This window comes from Ochlerotatus camptorhynchus, unplaced genomic scaffold, assembly GCF_037179485.1.
Source record: "Ochlerotatus camptorhynchus isolate MF236.1 unplaced genomic scaffold, CSIRO-AGI_Acam_v1.1 ptg000150l, whole genome shotgun sequence".
Classification (NCBI taxonomy): Eukaryota; Metazoa; Arthropoda; class Insecta; order Diptera; family Culicidae; genus Ochlerotatus; species Ochlerotatus camptorhynchus.
Window position 1 is genome coordinate 2,431,567 of NW_027040640.1, and position 18,264 is coordinate 2,449,830.

The 18,264-nt window shown below is 38.9% G+C and overlaps 1 protein-coding gene across 2 annotated transcripts in view; it reads left to right on the top strand.

Annotated features, from left to right (window-relative positions):
* Rap2l (Ras-associated protein 2-like) overlaps nt 1-18,264 on the top strand; it is a 528,640-nt gene that overhangs the window by 41,307 nt on the left and 469,069 nt on the right. Inside the window, exon 2 of one of the 2 annotated variants that reach the window (XM_065221952.1) lies at nt 9,617-10,046. In XM_065221952.1, the coding sequence (XP_065078024.1) occupies nt 9,912-10,046 (135 nt within the window). In that variant the 5' untranslated portion in view covers nt 9,617-9,911. Of the gene's footprint in view, nt 1-9,613; nt 10,047-18,264 lie in introns of those variants that run through there. The other variant, XM_065221951.1, reaches the window with a different exon arrangement.

Sequence of the window (18,264 nt, forward strand, 5' to 3'; positions counted from 1 at the left end):
ACAACTTGAAACACGTTAAATTTTTTATTACATTCACAAGTGCAGGTACTTAATAAAGCATGATTAGAGATTTCAATTATTTATTAAATTAGACTAGAGATATCATAATCATCAAACGAACTTAAATAAGAAAATTTAGACAGCCTAATAGCATTAAGTGGATTAACAGAAGAGTTAGGATGCGGAGGGTCCGCTATCCTTTAAAGCAACTGCCAACTAGCCTTTTCATGTATTGTCTGTTTATTTTGATTCTTGCTTTAAAATAACAATTTGGTATATATGTGAAAGGATGAATCAGTGGGAGATGGATTTTCGGTTTCTTTACATTTAGCATCACTATGTGTCATTTCCTCAAAACCCCCAATAACTGGCCTCTTCAATCCCTTCCTTTTCCCATGGCGTTTAAGTGGTCCGCATAGACTATTCAGCCATTACCCGTCCTTTATCCTCGGCTTTGGATTGGCTTGCGCTCCCATTGCCCCACCAAACGCTGCAAAATGAAAATGAAAATGAAACTTCAGGGAAGCCCTCAGATCTTCGAGAAAGTTCTTCGAACTTGAAAGAAGTCTTACGAACTTCTAAGAATTTCTACGAACTTCGTGGTACTTCTACGATATTTAAGAAATTCCTATTAATTTAAAAAAAAATTCGAACTTCGGGGAAGTCCCATGAAATTCAGGCAATACAAACTTCAATGAACCATTCAGGAAAGACCTTAACGCTTCAGGGAAGTTCTACGAACTTTAGGGAGTTTCTATGAACTTCAGCAGTCAGTCTAATTAGAGTTATTAAACCAGCGTTGTTTATGGAATCTTTTAGTCATGTGATTTTGAAAGCATGTTGTAATCAAAATTCCGTTAAATAAGATCCTTAATCGATGACAATTTGCGGAAAATTTAAACAAACTGGAAATCCGTAAAATTGTTAGAAGCAAAGGTTTGTTTAAAGAGTCCTCATTCATATCACACTTCGCAATTTCACCTTGAGATAAACTAGCCCGTTGGCTAAAAATCTCAATAATGAAGTTAAAAATTTGCAGTTTCAAAAACAGAAATCACAAGATTTAGGGGCTTATAGATCTCTTAATTTCAGACATTAGATAGGGCTCCGCGCTAGTCCGTCGTATCTCAGCTTTTCTTCGTCATACACCCCTAAAATCGCTCATTTTACGGGTTATCGCAAATGTTTCAGTGTCAATCGTAATTAATCTTTTAAGCAAAGATGTTTTTGCAAAAACATGAGTGAAAACGCTTTGCTATTACAGTTTTTTAGCACATAGAACGGAAAAATGCGCGCTATGATACGACGAAGTAGCGCGGCCCCCTACTAGCTTCTTAACAGCAAACAATCAGATAATGATTTCACGGGCATTCACAAGAACCTTAATACCTATTTTGGTTTGTGAAATTCCGCACTGCGCGAAGAATGATAGTACATACATGGTAAATATATGGTTTTTAAAACAAGGAAATTTTTAAATCATTGACCAGGAAAAACAGGAAAAAACCAGGCATTTCAAAATGGAAATTCACTTGCCACCCTGCTCCATATAATTTCAGGGCACTTTTTGGTCTTGGAATAGTTGTGAAAATTACGTACATATCCAAGAAATTTTGTTCGTGGAACTTCCCCGAAAATCATCGAGAAACGTAGAAGTACAGCAAACTTTGTAGAAGTTTTGCGAATTTCGTAGCATTTTAAGGAGCTGCGTAAAACTCCATATAAGTGTAAGGATTTTTGAAAAGGTCCGGGGAATTTTGCAGAAGATCTAAAGATAGTTCAAGGAACTTCAGGGATCCTCACTTCAGTATAGGGAACTCCGTTGCAGTTTGTTAGAGATCTTAATTCGAAAAAGCTTCATGAACTTCAAGGTACCTTTCCAGAAGTGTAAAGATGTTCAGATTTCTTCGTGGAATTAAGAGAGATTGACAAAATATGGAATTTGGAATAAATTCAGGGTCAGTTCTACGAAATTACTCGAGGAAATTTAGTAAGTTACAGGATATTATTTCAGGCATCCTTCCTAGACAGCAGGAAATATTCAAAAGATCTCCAAATAGACAAAGATATTTGACAAAATTTTCTGGACATTTTTCGAAGACCGCAGGTTGATATTTCTGAGGATCTTCCAAGGGGCAAGACAGCTATACTCAGAGTAAATATATTTGCTGCGAGTAAAATGAAAATGAATACTCAACCTCTCAAAATAGATTAAAGAGGCTTCTTGTTCTCTGGAATTAGTGTCTGGCGTGAGGAAACTCAACGTTACTAATTATTTATAATTGAGGTGTACAGTGACCAGCAAAACTAAATTTACAAGCTTCCATTATGGAAGATCGATATAAATCTCCGGAAAAATTTTCGCCAGGAAAAGTCAGTGTAATGGTCCACTGTCACTAGAAACTTCCATTGTTTTCCCTGATACTTTTCGAAAAAAACAGTAGAAAATTGTGATCAGAAACGGGTTAAATTTCCATCGCCTGGTGTTGTTGTTATGCTTCACATTTAGCACAAATGGAACATTGACGAATGCGGTCTTTTAAGTAGCTGTTCACAATAGATTTGTTTTGGCCAACTTCATAGTTGATTCTATTCCGACACTTACATGAGCGATCGTCGAAGAGATGCAGGAATTCCTTCACCCCTTTTTGGTCATGCTACTTAGAATTGTTCAGAATCCTCCATTTGGGATCCCTGAGATTGTCTGGAATCTCCCTGGAATGGTACGGAATCCTTTCTGGGATTGTTTGGGATCCTCTCTGGACTGTCATGAACTGTCTTGTAAGTGGTCACCGTAGTCGACATATTTTCTGTGCACCAAACTTAATTTTTTAAACTGTACTTTAGTACCAAACTAAAATGTCATATGACAGGCTCATGATTGACACTGTTGCTGAAGACCGTCACGAATGTATGTATTTTGGATTTTCTCATAATAAGAGCTGCTGATGTTGTGCTTGTGTGAATTCTGAAAATAGCCAGCAACGATGTCCTAGTTATAACATTTCTGATCAGAAATGGTTTAATTTATATCAAATTGAGGAATTAGAACGAAATCACACATGTCATATGATAGTTATTTGAAAATTTTCTTTTTGCTCGAATGTTGTTCTACCGTTTGTGTTGTGTAAGAGAGACGACAGTAACGCGTAAAAAACGTCAACAGTTTCAACCCCTGGTCATGAATGCCCTTCAAATTGACTGGAATCGTTCTTTTGACTGTTCAGAATCCCTGTTGGGTTTGCCCGAAGTCCTCTCTGATGTTGTCCGGAAGCCGTACTGAGAGTTTATGAAATCTTTTCTGATAATTATCTGGAATCACCCCTAGGCTAGTTCAGAGTCCCTCCGTCATAAATCCCTTTTTCGATTGACTGGAATCGTTCCAGAGATTGTCCGAAGTTTTCTGGGGATTGTCCAGAATCCCTCTGGGACTGTCCTGAATCCTTCTTGTGATTGTCCATCAGAATCCGTATTATGTGGTTGTTAATGTTTCGCAGCGTACTATACGAAAGTGCAATTGCCTTTCCATTGCCGAAATATCTTCTTGGTTAAGCTTTAGTTTGAAAGGGCACCGCTTAAAATGTTGAAGTACGTATTACAAATTTACAAATGCAATTACGCCCCTTTGAAATGTTGTCACTGAATTATCTTTGCTTGAAAGCATCGGTTTCAACCAAACAACCAGGTTGCTATGTGTAAATGCTGTTAAGCAATGCAAGTTACTCAGAGTTACTCAAAATTAACTCCGATTATACTCATGATCGAAAGCTGTCTTGCCCCAAGGGATCTCAAACTGTTTAAAAATGCAATGTTCTTCCAAGACTGTAGGTTGTTCAGGAAGTACCGTAATCCGGGGGAAAATTGATCACCGGGGCGAAATTGATCATAATACGCTGCACTTTTAATTGGCACGTATAACATGGTCGGTGATAGATATCAAGAGAAATCTTAAAAGTATATCATCAGTAGACTCCAATGATTGCCTTGATGTGTTTTTCGAAACCAAAAAAAAACAATTTTATTGCATAAATTTCAGTTTTATAGAACTGACGTTAAGTGGCATACAATATCAACATCCATACAAACGATCATTGGACTGCAACGATTGATGTCATTACCATTCAAGTATCACGTTTTTCTAAACTAAGTGTCAATGAATCCGAATGATTTAATAAATGCGGTAGAATGTTTCAAATATCAAGAAATCCAGGATTTTGCGCAAAATTACCAGTACTTTGAATGAAATTGCCTACATTTAGACGCAACTGTGCATTGAGGACATTTTTTTTGGCGTTTCTGCTGAAAACTCTTTTCACACATGGGTCTAAATCGGATTCAAGCATCTAAATCGGATTCAGTGAACCCACATTTAATAAGAACAATTACTAGAAATGCACTGGGAAGCCATTTGATGGGGTTGATCAATTTCACCCCATATCGATATTTTCAAATTTAAGATTTTAAAAAATTTCCTAAAAATCAACAAAATATCCAATATTGTAAAAAATTATGCAGGAAGATGGAGCCCTCATAGCTACTGATTCAAATACCAAGTTAGTTTATTGTAGAAATTTACGTTAAATAGTGATCAATCCCCGCATTTCAATATTCAAAAGTTTTCCAGCTAATTGAATCTGATGGAATCTAGATTTTATGGAAATGTTTGTTCATTCTCTGTAGGGACCGAGGGGTGCGACACATCTAAATCTCGATTTTAAATGGTCAAAAAATCTCACATTAGCGAAACAATCTACAAAAAAAAATCATCACTTACATCTACTCGCATCGCTCTCCACCTTTTTTGCAGGAAATCTTCAAAATCATTATCAATAGTGTTTCTATCTATTAAGCGCGAGTGCATCTCACAATAGCAAAGGAAAACATTTTCTGTATCTTAGATAGAGTCGCCCCCTCGGTAGGGAAGACCGGTGCCTTGGTGATTTAGCTATATTGTCAAGAATTAGCACTTCAGCAGCTGAAATCCGGACATGAATTTTAACGAAGAGATGGAAATTTCTACATATATCTAATATGTATAAATTCCTTTCTTTTCGATGAAATCTATGCCCGGAATCAGCTGCAGGATAGTTTGAATGCTTTATCACATATAAATAATCCATGCTTTTTGTGTGTATTTTTTATTAAATAAATCAAGAACACTGTAAGAGCTCGTGAAAATAATTGATTGGTTCCAAATGGGTATAACCAAAACTAACATCATCTAAAATAAATATAAATCCCAGTGCTTTTGTAAAAATAATTACATTATTATCTGGGACAGAATCATCAAGTTTCGAGTTCATTCCTTTCGATTAGAATTAAAGTAAAATCTTGATTGACTCCCAATGTTAGTAAATTCGATGCATTGCGGAAAAATTGTTCTGAATAAGTGCTTTATTACTTTCTGTTCTCTTCAAATATCAGAATCATGACAAATTATAACCAGACGTTTCAATATTTTTCGAAATTTTTGACGTAAGACTCCGTCTGTGATTTCTATATGGGGGTACATTCTGTGAAAACCGAAAATGGAACATGTAACAAAATTATGAAAGATTTTGAACGTTAACATTTTCAGCTGCCAATAGACCAATTTCAATAATTTTAACACCAATTGAACAGAAATATGTCTACGCATCTGTTTAATGCAAGATATTATCACTTTTTTTTTTTAAATGTCACTATTGAAAATTGCACGAGAAGCGATTTCCTTAGCACAGATTTCAAAGTTGAATTCCATCTGATGTCACCAAACGGTGTTTATTCAATCACTGCGTGGTGAGTGGTGGTGTTCTCGAGTACACAACGAAAAGCTGCCTGTAAACAGTGAGCTGCAGCCCACATGAGCATCCATAGAAGGAGGAAGAAGCCGCACCGCTATTGATCGGAATCAGTAGTTGTTCGTGAGCCGCTGTGGGTCATCTATGCCAAGCGCGTCACCCTCATTCAAAACAACATACAGCTCACCAGTCTCATCTGTGTTTAACACCATATTAACTCAGCATTACTCAACCATCAAGACAAAAGGGTCCTTTTCAGGACCACCATAAATTTTTAAAAGAGTATTTTTTGGACATTTGTCAAGGTCATCAATCGGACGTCACTTCCCATATTAAGATAGAGCTGGAATTAGGAGGTAAAAGCTTTTGTAAACAATGACTTCTTTCGATGATGTCTTGAAAGTCAAGACTCTCCCAAGCAAATCAACATTACCATCAGGTATGATAAGACTTCCCCTACCTGACGGTAATGTTGGTTTGCGTGGGCGTGCCTTGAATTCCTAAAAAGCATCGAGAGAAGTCATTGTTTACAAAAGTTGTTATGCCTAAGTCCAGCCCTATCTAGATATGTTTAAATCTAACATACCATGTACTTTAAGGCAACTTTGGGAGTGTGATTTCAAAAACCAAAGTTGGTCGCGGCTTGAAAGTGGTCCGATTTTGATCCAGAGAAGATCGATTTTAATTCTTAATACGCCAATCGATAGGATTTTTTTCTACGAATCCGTTAAAATTAATCCTTTATCATTTTTTCAAAATGTCACTATTGAAAATTGCACGAATGTGGAACTGTTGCTATGATAGTTAAAATTATCACCGATTGCGCCCGAAAAGCGATTTCCCTAGCACAGATTTCAAAGTTGAATTTCATCTGATCTCACCAAACGGTGTTTTTTCAATCACCGCGTGGAGAATGTTGGTGTTCTCCAGTACACAACGAAAGACTGCCTGCAAGCAGCGAGCTGCAGCCCACATGAGCATCCATAGACGGAGGAAGAAGCCGCAACGCTATTGATCGGAATCAGTAGCTCTTCGTGAGTCGCTGTGGGCCATCTATGTCAAGCGCGTCACACTAAAGAGTATAAACAGAGAGAACCCCGCTCAAATTCCTATTCCTACAGAAAACACAAGCTCCTGCTGCTGTTAACATTTATAACATTTTTTATATAAGACCACGTAGTCCTATGTCACCATTGCGTACAACCCCATAGGGCTGTCCCTTGTAGTTTTAAATCTTAATCTTGAACATGTATAAGTCCTAAATGTATGAAATTTATGCTGTGTGCATTCTACCATATTTCAAATTCAATCTCCTAGAATTTAATTTTGGTTCCTATGTCTAAGATATAACTGTTGATGAAATATTCAGAATCTAAAAAAAAGCTAGATATAAAATTCATGGAATTACCTAACTCTGAGCATTTTCTTAAGTTTGAGATGCTGAAATTTTTGACATCCGGAAGCTATGTGATTTCATTTTAAAAAGCATGAACAAACGATCATTGCTGGTCCCAAATCAGTAAGTTTTTAAGGCTCCTCCAATGGAGGTCCTAATCATTGCTATGAAATAAATATAAATTAAAAAAAGTAAGCCTCAATGTGATACTATTGGTCACAGAAAAAATGTACCCAAAAACAAGCATCTTTGCGAATTTATATTTAACCGTAGTTTAGCAAAACTAAAAAAAAATCAACAGGCCCCCCTAGGCCCCCTCCAGATGAATTTTCTAGCTACGCCAATAGAGCTGACAAATTGGGGAAAGTACTGTATATGAATCACTGCCCTTAACTAAACAATCCGAACAATATCATACAAATCGGAGAAGGTCGATTCCCTGGAACAGCTCAATTTGGAACCACAAACGACGGGATCTCATTATGATAACCCTCTTTACTCACAATGATTATGATATGAATATTTGCTCACACCACGACTTGAAACAGAACGTATACATATACCAACTAACCCACCGCAACTTACAAGACGACAGCTACCTGTACTACAACTCCGGCAGCAATTTCAACAGGAACTGCGACCGCAATACAATCTAGATAGAGCTGGAATTAGGGCGTAACAGCTTTTGTAAACAATGACTTCTTTCGATGGTTTCTAGAAAGTTAAGACTTGCCAACGCAAATCAACAACACCGGGTAGGGGACGATTTCGACGGTTATGATGATTTGTGTGGGCATGCCTTGAGTTAATAGAAATCATCGATAAAAGTCATTGTTTACAAAGGCTGTTACGCCCTAATTCCAGCTCTATCTAGAAATGATTAAACTCTGTAATAGAACCACGCTGTATTAAGGGGACTACCTTCTGGGCTCACCTTTTTTGAGACCCCCTTATGGGGCCTCCCCACACCTTAATCGGTGACTTGGGGAGCTCCCTTGATGTTGTGAGCAAGCTCGCTTCTCGGGAACAGGATAGGCGTACTGTGTCCCACAGAACAGGCGTACTGACGCATTTTGCCAACTTGGGGCTTTGACGGTTGATAAAGGAAACTAAACTAAACCTTCCTGCACAATCATATTAATTACTATATTACATATTACTCTCTCTCTCTCTTTCGTTTCAGCAATTTTCATCGCTAATCCAAACGACAGGAAACCGACCACGGATCACGCCTCAGGCACAGACAGTCCAGTGTCTCCCCTCATATCAAAATCGCCACCCCGCAAATGAGCGAACAAGATCCGCCAAATCATCGGATCTTCCTTTCCAAAGACTGACTGAACCGAATCGGTGAACGAACGCACAATGAACGACTGCAAGATTTACAACAACGGCACGCTATCGGAATAAAATGATCGTTATCTGTTAGTTCGCAAAAAATCCTACGGACCAAAAGAAAAAAAAAACTAATCTTCAATTGTACCCGACGATTCCGGCGAAATTAGCAGAAGAACAATTGGCAAACCAGAACGGGCGATCTTTACGACTTTTCGGGGAAATTTCGGTTTCATTGTCGTCGCCGCCGTCTTCGGTGGAACATTTTCCCATCCAGTCAAGTCAATGATCTGGCAGTGTGAATTTGGATCGGATCCAGGGCCCCAGCTACAGCAGATCCGTTATCTCGTCCCAGCCCAGAGCGGCGAAGTTTGTGAATCTATTTAGTATACCTACTCATCGTCGTCGTCGTCGTTTTCGGTGTATCTGTGTGTAATAAGTGTACGACCAGCATACAATTGGTTCATTGTTCAATCATTCGTCATTGGTTATCATCTCGGCGTGAAAGCAACCACCACCATCACCACCACCACCTCTACCCAGTATCTCAGTGTTTACAGTGTGAGTGTATGTGACTGCTACAACAAAGTTATCGCTCAGTAGCGCGCAAAAGAGTAGTAGTCAAGTCAGCAGCCGATTAGTAATCAACGTCCGTTGGTACGTATCGTAATTCCAAGAAAGAAAAAGAAAAAACATCAGTGGCTGCCAAAGGGAAGAAGTGAAGAAGTAAAAAAAAATATTGTTAAGATTAAAAGAAGCACATAACCGAGATAGTAATTACACTGTGGTCGGTCCGGGCACTCACACACCAACCAACAAGGCTTGATCAAGTGAGCGATAAATCGGAAGAAAGTTGTGCACAGGAGAAGAACGTGCGAAGCGGAGCAAAGAGAGCGAGAAAAGTTGCGGCAATTTGTTCGGCGCTCGTTTTCGATTCGATTTTTTTGTTGCTTCTGTTTCGTTTGATTTTCGCAATAGTAATCAATTGAGCGCGTTTATGGTGAAATAGTAGTCACATCAAAAGAAGTTTAAAAAAAAAAGTAGAGATCACAGTGAAGTCCAGTGCCAGTTAATAATTTTATTTATCTTTCTTTCCTCTCAGCAGTGTTGCTTGTGTTTGTGTTTTTTTTTTATGTGAAGAAAATCAGAAAAGCATAAAAGCGTGGAAAGTTTACTGAAATTTTCGCTCCAGCCGCGCTGTGCGAGTCGAAGTGTTTGTGTGTGTTTTGTTATTATTATCATCGTCATTTTTTTTTAATCCGTCTGAGCGATCAACGAGATCGACTCGAGCAGTTGAGCGCGCCCGTTCGTTGGCCGGTGCGAAGGAAGTGAAGGGAAGGAGCGAGTGAGCCAGCAAAGCGAGTCACCAGTCAGAGCCCTGCGGCAATCGAAGCAGCAAAATGCGCGAATTCAAGGTCGTTGTACTGGGCTCCGGTGGAGTTGGCAAATCGGCCCTCACCGTGCAGTTCGTGTCCGGTTGCTTCATCGAAAAGTACGACCCGACGATCGAGGATTTCTATCGGAAAGAAATTGAGGTAGGTGGCAAAGGCACAGGTGGGCTTTAAGTTTATGCAAAGAGTGGGTGGGTCTCAGCTGAGGATTGGGTAATTTGCCGGACCGTTAAAATGAGCGACACACACACTCGGTTGGCGTTTGTATCCGGTAGTCCGGTTTTACGATCGGTTTATTGATCGTTGGGCGCGACTCAATGGTTTCTTTTACAATGTTTTCTTCAGCGGGAATGAATGTTCAACACAATTTGCAGAAGGTGGCAAAAGACGATATGCTAATCGGTCTGTTTATTTTTAAATAAAATCGATTATTCGAAAGATAATCAGCAGGATCCAGCAGGTGACGAATGTCGTTTTGAAATGAAATCAAACTTTGTTTAGAAATGATGAATATAATCTTTAACTCGTAAATGTAAAGTCAGAAATCAGAGAACAGAACTCAAGGTTAAAAATGTGGTGACGGTGATTGAGTGACTCTTTTCCGGAATCAAACGCAGCCGAGGTCGTTGATCTCTGGTCATGTGCTTCGTCGGATGGGAAGCAACACTCAAGGTGTCTACTACCTGTAAATTCCTGGAATTCTCAGGCATTTTTCAAATTCTCGCATCAATCATCCAGCAATATGATACATTTTAGTATAAAGATCTTGTTGAGTGTGTATCTTTTGACAGATTCGCGTATTTCGTCTACTACTCGCAGACTTCATCAGTGCCAAGTACTCAACAACACAGTGCTAATTGTACCCTTCGAAGAGTTAGAGCACCCTCAAAAGGTGCGCCCCTTTGTCAGTCAAAATTGGATTTCTTAGTAACAAAATTAAGGAATGACACCGATAATGACATCAGAACCCTAGTCGTAACTACTTCAAACTAGGGAACAACGAATAGAAGATTAGGAATCACAAAGATGAAGACTAACTAACCGCGGTGGACAAAGTTCAGTCTTGTCAATATCAACAAGGCATACAAAGTAACAAGGACTAAGATGTATTCTTTGATTTCTGGAAAATCCTGTTCCCCTAGTTTGAATTAGTCAGGACTAGGAATCGGTGGTAGATCTTACATCCCGTAACGTACCACGAAAAGGTGATCTACCCACGTTACGGGGCGTTCTGTATTCCAAGACTGTTATGGAGGATAACGGAAAGAATTCTGAAAATAACTCTGAAGACATTTTGGAATGATCAAAACGAAAATCCAAGGGCATTTGGAGGAGAATTTCAACGGAGTTCTAAGACAAATCCTCTTAGAATTCCGAGGGAAAATCCATAAAATTATGTTTTGAAAATACTTTCTAAATTCTAAAGGATATATCAAAAGATTTCTATTGAATATTCCAAGGGGATTTTGAAAAAAAATTATCGAGAGAAATTTAGGTCAATTCTCGCAAGAATCATTAAAAATACGAAGATAAATAGTTCCACGACAAATGACGAATTAGACAAACTCGGCCTTCTCTGATTTGCATCAAACATTGCATTATTGTGTGTTACGGGCAATCATGCAGAACGGAAAGAATTCTGAAAATAACTCTGAAGACATTTTGGAATGATCAAAACGAAAATCCAAGGGCATTTGGAGGAGAATTTCAACGGAGTTCTAAGACAAATCCTCTTAGAATTCCGAGGGAAAATCCATAGAATTATGTTTTGAAAATACTTTCTAAATTCTAAAGGATATATCAAAAGATTTCTATTGAATATTCCAAGGGGATTTTGAAAAAAAATTATCGAGAGAAATTTAGGTCAATTCTCGCAAGAATCATTAAAAATACGAAGATAAATAGTTCCACGACAAATGACGAATTAGACAAACTCGGCCTTCTCTGATTTGCATCAAACATTGCATTATTGTGTGTTACGGGCAATCATGCAGATTTTTGCAAACATTCGGCAATTTTGTATCTGTTATTTTTTTAAGGGAGACAACTCTATATCCCTAATATCCCTGTTTGTTTGTCTTGTCTCCCCGTCTCGATGAGTCTCCAGACGAATCTAGAACCGCACTACCGTTCATACTGGCGACAACGAAAACCCTCGCCCAAGATATATCCATGATCCTATCCTTCTACAATATACCCCTCTAACTTCGGGTGTATTCGGCCGAGCTCCTACTGGACATAGAAATAAGTGAATTTTGTTAGAAAAATGAACTATCGGTTCCGTAAAGCTAACGCGATTGAGCCTTCAAAATTACGAACTAGATAAAAAAAACGAAACAAATATTCATTTTGTTTCGCCTATTGGCCTGGAACTGCTCCGTAGCAACATACATTTTGAAACTTGATTTTTTATTAGATGGGGTTCTGGGATATAGATTAGATGAAAATACCGTAGAAGTTTGCTCAAATCCCTGGACCTGATCAAATCAGACTTGGAGAAATTTTCATGAATCTGGAATGGAAATAAATATATCAGACGTCGGACATTGCTCAGTTTTTTTTAATAATGGATTTTTAAAAAAAAACACACCTTTTGTTCTAAAATTAATTAATTGGATGAGAATTGCCAAGGACCTCGGAATTCTCAGAAGAATTCCAGGGGAAGAATTGTTAGGAAAACTTGAAGTGATACGTGATAAGTGAAGATTACTGGTGAAACCTGAGGATTATTCAAATGTAGCTCTGAGTAGAATCCCAAGGGCCTCCCTTAGCTCAGTCAGTAAAGGCGCAGCTACAAAGCCAGACCATGCTGGAGGTGGCTGGGTTCGATTCCCGGTCCGGTCTAGGAATTTTTCGGGTTGGAAAATGTCTCGACTTCCCTGGGCATAGAAGTAGGATTGGACTTGCCACACAATTATACTAATGCAAAAATGGTACAGGCATCAAAAGCTCTCAATTAATAACTGTGGAAATGCATCTCGAACACTAAGTTGAGAGCACGCAATAAGCTAATATGGGATATGCAATAAGCTTGAAATGCGAAGAAGAAGAAGAAGAAGAAGAAGAAGAAGAATCCCAAGATAAGAATGAGTAGAGTTCAAAGTATATTCCCGACACAATTCTGAGGAGGATCCCAAGGGAGTTCTGACTAAAATTACAAAGAAATTTTGAGGAGAATTCTAAGGAATTTGTAAGAAACACTCCAATGTTCTTGTGAGTAGAGAAGAAGAAGAAGAATCCAAAAGGAATTCTGAAAAGAATTCAATGGAAGTTCAAAGGATAATTCTAAAGGGATAATGAGGACAGTTTCATGGAAATTCCCATTAGAATTTTGAGATAAATTTTAACGGAATGCTTAAAAAAGAGTTTCAGGACTGTTCCATTTTTATTTTTATCAGAACTTAAAGGCAAGTTCCTTGAGAATTCTGAGGATCGTTTCATGGTATTTATGGGACTACTCCCAGAGAATTCTGTGTGGAATTTAGGGGAACTTCCGAAGATAATTCCATGGGAATTCTAGAAGAATAGGTAGTGAGTACTAGGAGAGTTTATTTCGCAAGATTTGAAGAGAATTTAGGAGTGAATCAAAGAGCCTTCTAAAGAGAATTTAAAGAGATCTATGGAGCAAATTGTAAGGAACTTACTTGTTTTATTGTTCAGGAACAATGAATTTATTCCAATGATTTTGAAACTGGAAACATTTTTTTAGGTTTAAGTTCTTTGACCATACCTGAACAGCCAGGATTTCTGTCTGTAAAAATGACTTAATTAAAAAAAATGTATTTAAATACCATGGCTGAAAATCATCATCTGCTTATTTCTCCAACATTCTCGTTTCTTTATTATTTGGAAGCTATTTTGATTTAAAGAGGAATCGGTTTAAAAAAAATCACGCTAAATAAACATTATTTCCAAATAAAATTCAAAATAAAACCTTCCCGAGACCTTAATTATGTGAAGAGCTATCGATAAATTAAAAGAAATTTCCTATGGAAGCTGATGGAAACTTTTTGGAGAGGTTGGAAAGAGCTTCCAGAGCAGTCAGAAAAAAACTTCCGGAAAAGTTAGCCAGACTCCCGACATCCAATATTTCAAAATTCCGGGGCAAGTCGGAAGAAACTTAAGAGAAACTTCCAGAACAAGTCGGCAGACATTTCCGGGGCATGTCAGCAGGCATATGGAGGAACTCGCAAGAAGCTTTCTAGAGAAATCGATAGAATTGGCCAAAGTCAGTAAGAAGAAACTTTCAGAACAAGTCTTTTCAACCGGAATTAACTTCCAGCAAAAATTGCATGACTCTTTTGATGTGAGCCGTAAAAATCATCCTCATAAAACTGGAACAAGCTTACGTAGAAAGATGGACGGAAGTTGAGGTAAACATTCCGAGAAAACTAGAATAAAATTCCAGGAGTGGTTTTTAAGATTCTTTTAGGGGAATGTAGAATGTACACTTTCAGGTTAAGTTGAATTAATCCTCCGGAGAAAGTTAAGACAAAAGCTTCCGAGGGATGTCTGAAGAATCTGTCAAAGGAAAACAGCTGAAACTACCGGAGGAGCCAGATGAAATCGAAAATTTGGAAAACAAATTCTGGAGAAGCTGGCGATTTAATATCTGCAACAAGTTCCAAAATCTCCACGAGTTAAAAAAAACACTTTTTTCTGCCTTTTGATATTTCTACACACAATTTCATGCAATAGGATTGAGCAAACAGTGGTCCATATAAAAAATCGCTAAAATCGATTCCCATTCTGTGCATATGAGAAAGTGAAAAAGTTAACGGCGACGGAGATTAACACGACAATTCACCCCCATGTACCTTATCCCAAGTCCACGTCCAACCTGTTAAAAAATTGTTGTCCTTAACCTCGAGTAAGCCACGAGTATTCGGTCCCCATTCTACTAACTTTAGTAATAAGAAATATTGCTATTATTCATTGAATTACGGCACCGCAAAGCTAACGCAATTGAGCCTTTACAAATAAATGATACTTTGTAATGGTATAAAAAGATAATTTTAATTTACGTCAGCTCTAGGAACTTCCCTTAAGTAACCACGATTTTCCTGGTGTCCATAAATCCTCACTAACATTCCGTCATTTTTCTAGAATTCTCGAACATCTTTGAAGTTCTCTGCACTTCTGTGAATTTCCCCAATATTTTCTGATGTTTTATTGACCTTTCTGGAGTTCTTTGGACTTCCCTGAAATTTTCGGGACTTCTCTAAGGTTAATTTTCTGAAATTCAAAACAAATAATTTATGCAGTTCCAAGAAGTTTTTGCATTTTTGTTAAATTTAATTGAACTGTCCTGTTAATCGAAACTAATTGTTCATCATTTTTAATCAACCTTGAAAGCATTAACTTAAAAAAATAAAACATCCCTGAATTTATTGTAACTGTCCTAAGGGGTCACTTTCCTGAATTTCTCACTCGTTTTACGGATCTTTCTTTAAAACCTCTAAACTTTCGTGAACTTCTCTGTACTTTCCTGAAGGTTTTAGAACTTGCGGAATGTTCCGGCAATAATCCTAGAATTTATGGAACTTGATTTGTTTTCCGTTGATCTTGTTTTCCGTATTGAGTACTAATTCTACCGACGCCAGGAAGGCAGCTCCCCACCTGGATCATACATATCGACCCATCAACTCAGGAACCGGGACCAACAACTTAACTTACCACTGGGATTGAACCCATGCCCTTTGGGTAGTCACGCTTACCACCATACCACCGGAATTGTGGAACTTTTCTGAAGATCAAACAATTTTCTTGAATTTCCCAGAACATTTCTGAAATGATCGGAATTTTCCGGAGCTTCTTGTATGTTCCGGCAACTATCTTAACATGAATGAAACTGCCTTAAGTTATCTGACCTTCCTCAAAGTACTCGCAGGAGTTCTCAAAACTGCTCCGAAGTTCACGTTACTTCCAAAGATTTCTAAACTTTTGTTATGTTTTGGGACACCCTTCTTCTTTGTTCTTGGAACATCAGTAATGTCCCTGCTATTTTTCAGAAGATAATGAAACAGTCCTGAAGTTCTCAATTGTTTATAACTTCCCTAAAGTTCCAACAATGTTTCAGAAGTCCGCAGAACTTCACAGTCTTTCTCAATCAATTTTAAACTAACTTGATGTTTTTTAGACTTACTGCATGTCTTGGAACGTCTGAAAAGTTCATTCAATTTTGCCGCTGAAGTTCTCTGATCTTAATCTACAGTACCGGTCAAAACAAAGTCCGAAAATTCCGCCCGCAAATTAAACATGTTTTGCCCCCATCAGATTCGAACAGTTATATTCTATTTGTTGCCGCAAATCTGCCGATCTACCATAGGGGTGGTGAATCTGGGAACCCGGTCGCTTAGGCGATGCGTCCAACAAAAACGTCACCCGCTGTCACCGATGATCAGCCAGGCTGAGGGACGATCGTTCTGTCAAATTGGCACATCAGCACAACTTGTATGAGCATCTACCTTGACTTGGTATTTAGGCTGTGAACGATTTGCCGAGTTAAATTTAACTCGTGGTTAAAAGTGACATTTCGAAAGTTATTTCTTATGTTCGAAAATCCCTGTGCTACCGATCGATCGGTTATCGAGCAGAATTCAGCCACGGTTGTCAAAATTTAACTTCTTGTCTGTTAATCGATAACTTTCCAGCTGTCAAATTTTAACCAAAAGTTAAAATAATCCACCAAATGGTTCATAGCCTTAGTAGAGTGATTGTAAATTTATTAAATTAATTGATTTCTACCTAAGAGTGCTGAACATTGTAAGAATGCATATGATTGCCTAGTATTAAACTATAATAGTGTAGTGAACTAACTATAATTTGTTATTCTAAAATTTGAAACCCACTGTTCGTGGACAAAGCTACTGTTGTGAAGGTTACTAACCTTAAAATTGAAGTAATGCACTAAATTGTAAGATGGAATTATCCGCAATGTATGATTTTAATTTCTAACTAATCCTATGATTTGCAGCTTTGAAGCTGATATAATATACTGCTATGGAAAGTTAGTGCGAGGGGTTTGATTCCGGCAAAAATTCTTCAAATAATTTATCTTTAACGATGCCAAACCCTCCGGATCCTCCGCCAACGCCGAGAGAAAATGAGGTTAGTTGTGTGGCGTGCAACAAGTCTGATTTGCCGGACAACTTCGTTCAATGTGACGCTTGTGATTCCTGGTAGCACTTTGCGTGTGCCGGCGTCGATTCATCGGTTAGTGAACGAGCATGGATGTGTACCAAGTGCGAAGCCGCCCCCAGTGTGTCGGCAAAAAGCAGTAAATCGAGCAAAAGTGGATCGACTGTCGCTCGCGATCTTGAACGACTGAAACGGCAGCAGGACATTGAACAGCAGCAGGCAAATTTGAAGTTGCAGATAAAGTTTCTGGAGCAGCAACAAAAGCTGCCCGATATGGCTAGAACAGCTGAAGAGACCCGAAGTCAGGTTAGTCGTCATGCACATGATCGACGGGTGCGGCAATGGTTAGAAAAGTCCCGTGACAGTACGGAAGCAGGCGTGGTGGGAGGAAATCCAGCACTCACCAATCGTTCCCGGCGGTCAACTACCACGCTCCGATACCAGTGCCCAGCAGCAAACACCTGCGAAAGCAAAATCTCGCGATCGGTCGAAATCTCGCGATGAAGTGGCTGAATTACGAGCGAAGCTGGAGCTCTGCGTCCAGCGAATGGAAGAACACGGTACCGCAAGCGCCTCCATTGTGGGTACCCCAGCCAGAAAGAACGACAGGTGCTGGGATATGGGTGCTATTCCTTAAAATGTATCCTAACCCAGAACAAACAGGTAAGCGTCAGGCCCCTGTTCACGCTCAAAATAAAAGCAAACACGGTTATTTGATATAAGTCCTCTGACAATCAACCAAAACAACCACCCACTTGATCAGTTTGTGCCACTGCTCACGCTCGAATATTAACGACCACTTTCCTGATGTGAATCGGTCTCAGTTCGACAGTCAAGCTTTCCCCTCAAGAAATCCCCCTATAGTTCCCTCCGCAAGCTCGGAATTAGGTCCAACATTGCAGCAGCTTGTAGCCGACAGTCCTTAGTTAGGGATCTCCCTGCTTTCACCGGGGACTCAGCAGAATGGCCCATATTCATCTCTAGCTACAACCACACGACTGAAGCTTGCGGTTATACGAATGGGGAAATCATGATCCGGTTACAACGTTGTCTGAAGGGCAGTGCACTCTAGAGTGTAAGGAGTCGACTTGTGATACCTTCCACTGTCTCACAGTGGAAGATATCAAAAGGCACTACAAATGCGCTACGGACGTCCGGAACTCCTAATCAACACTCTTCTCCAGAAAGTTCGATCGATTCCAGCCCCAAGATCCGATCGGCT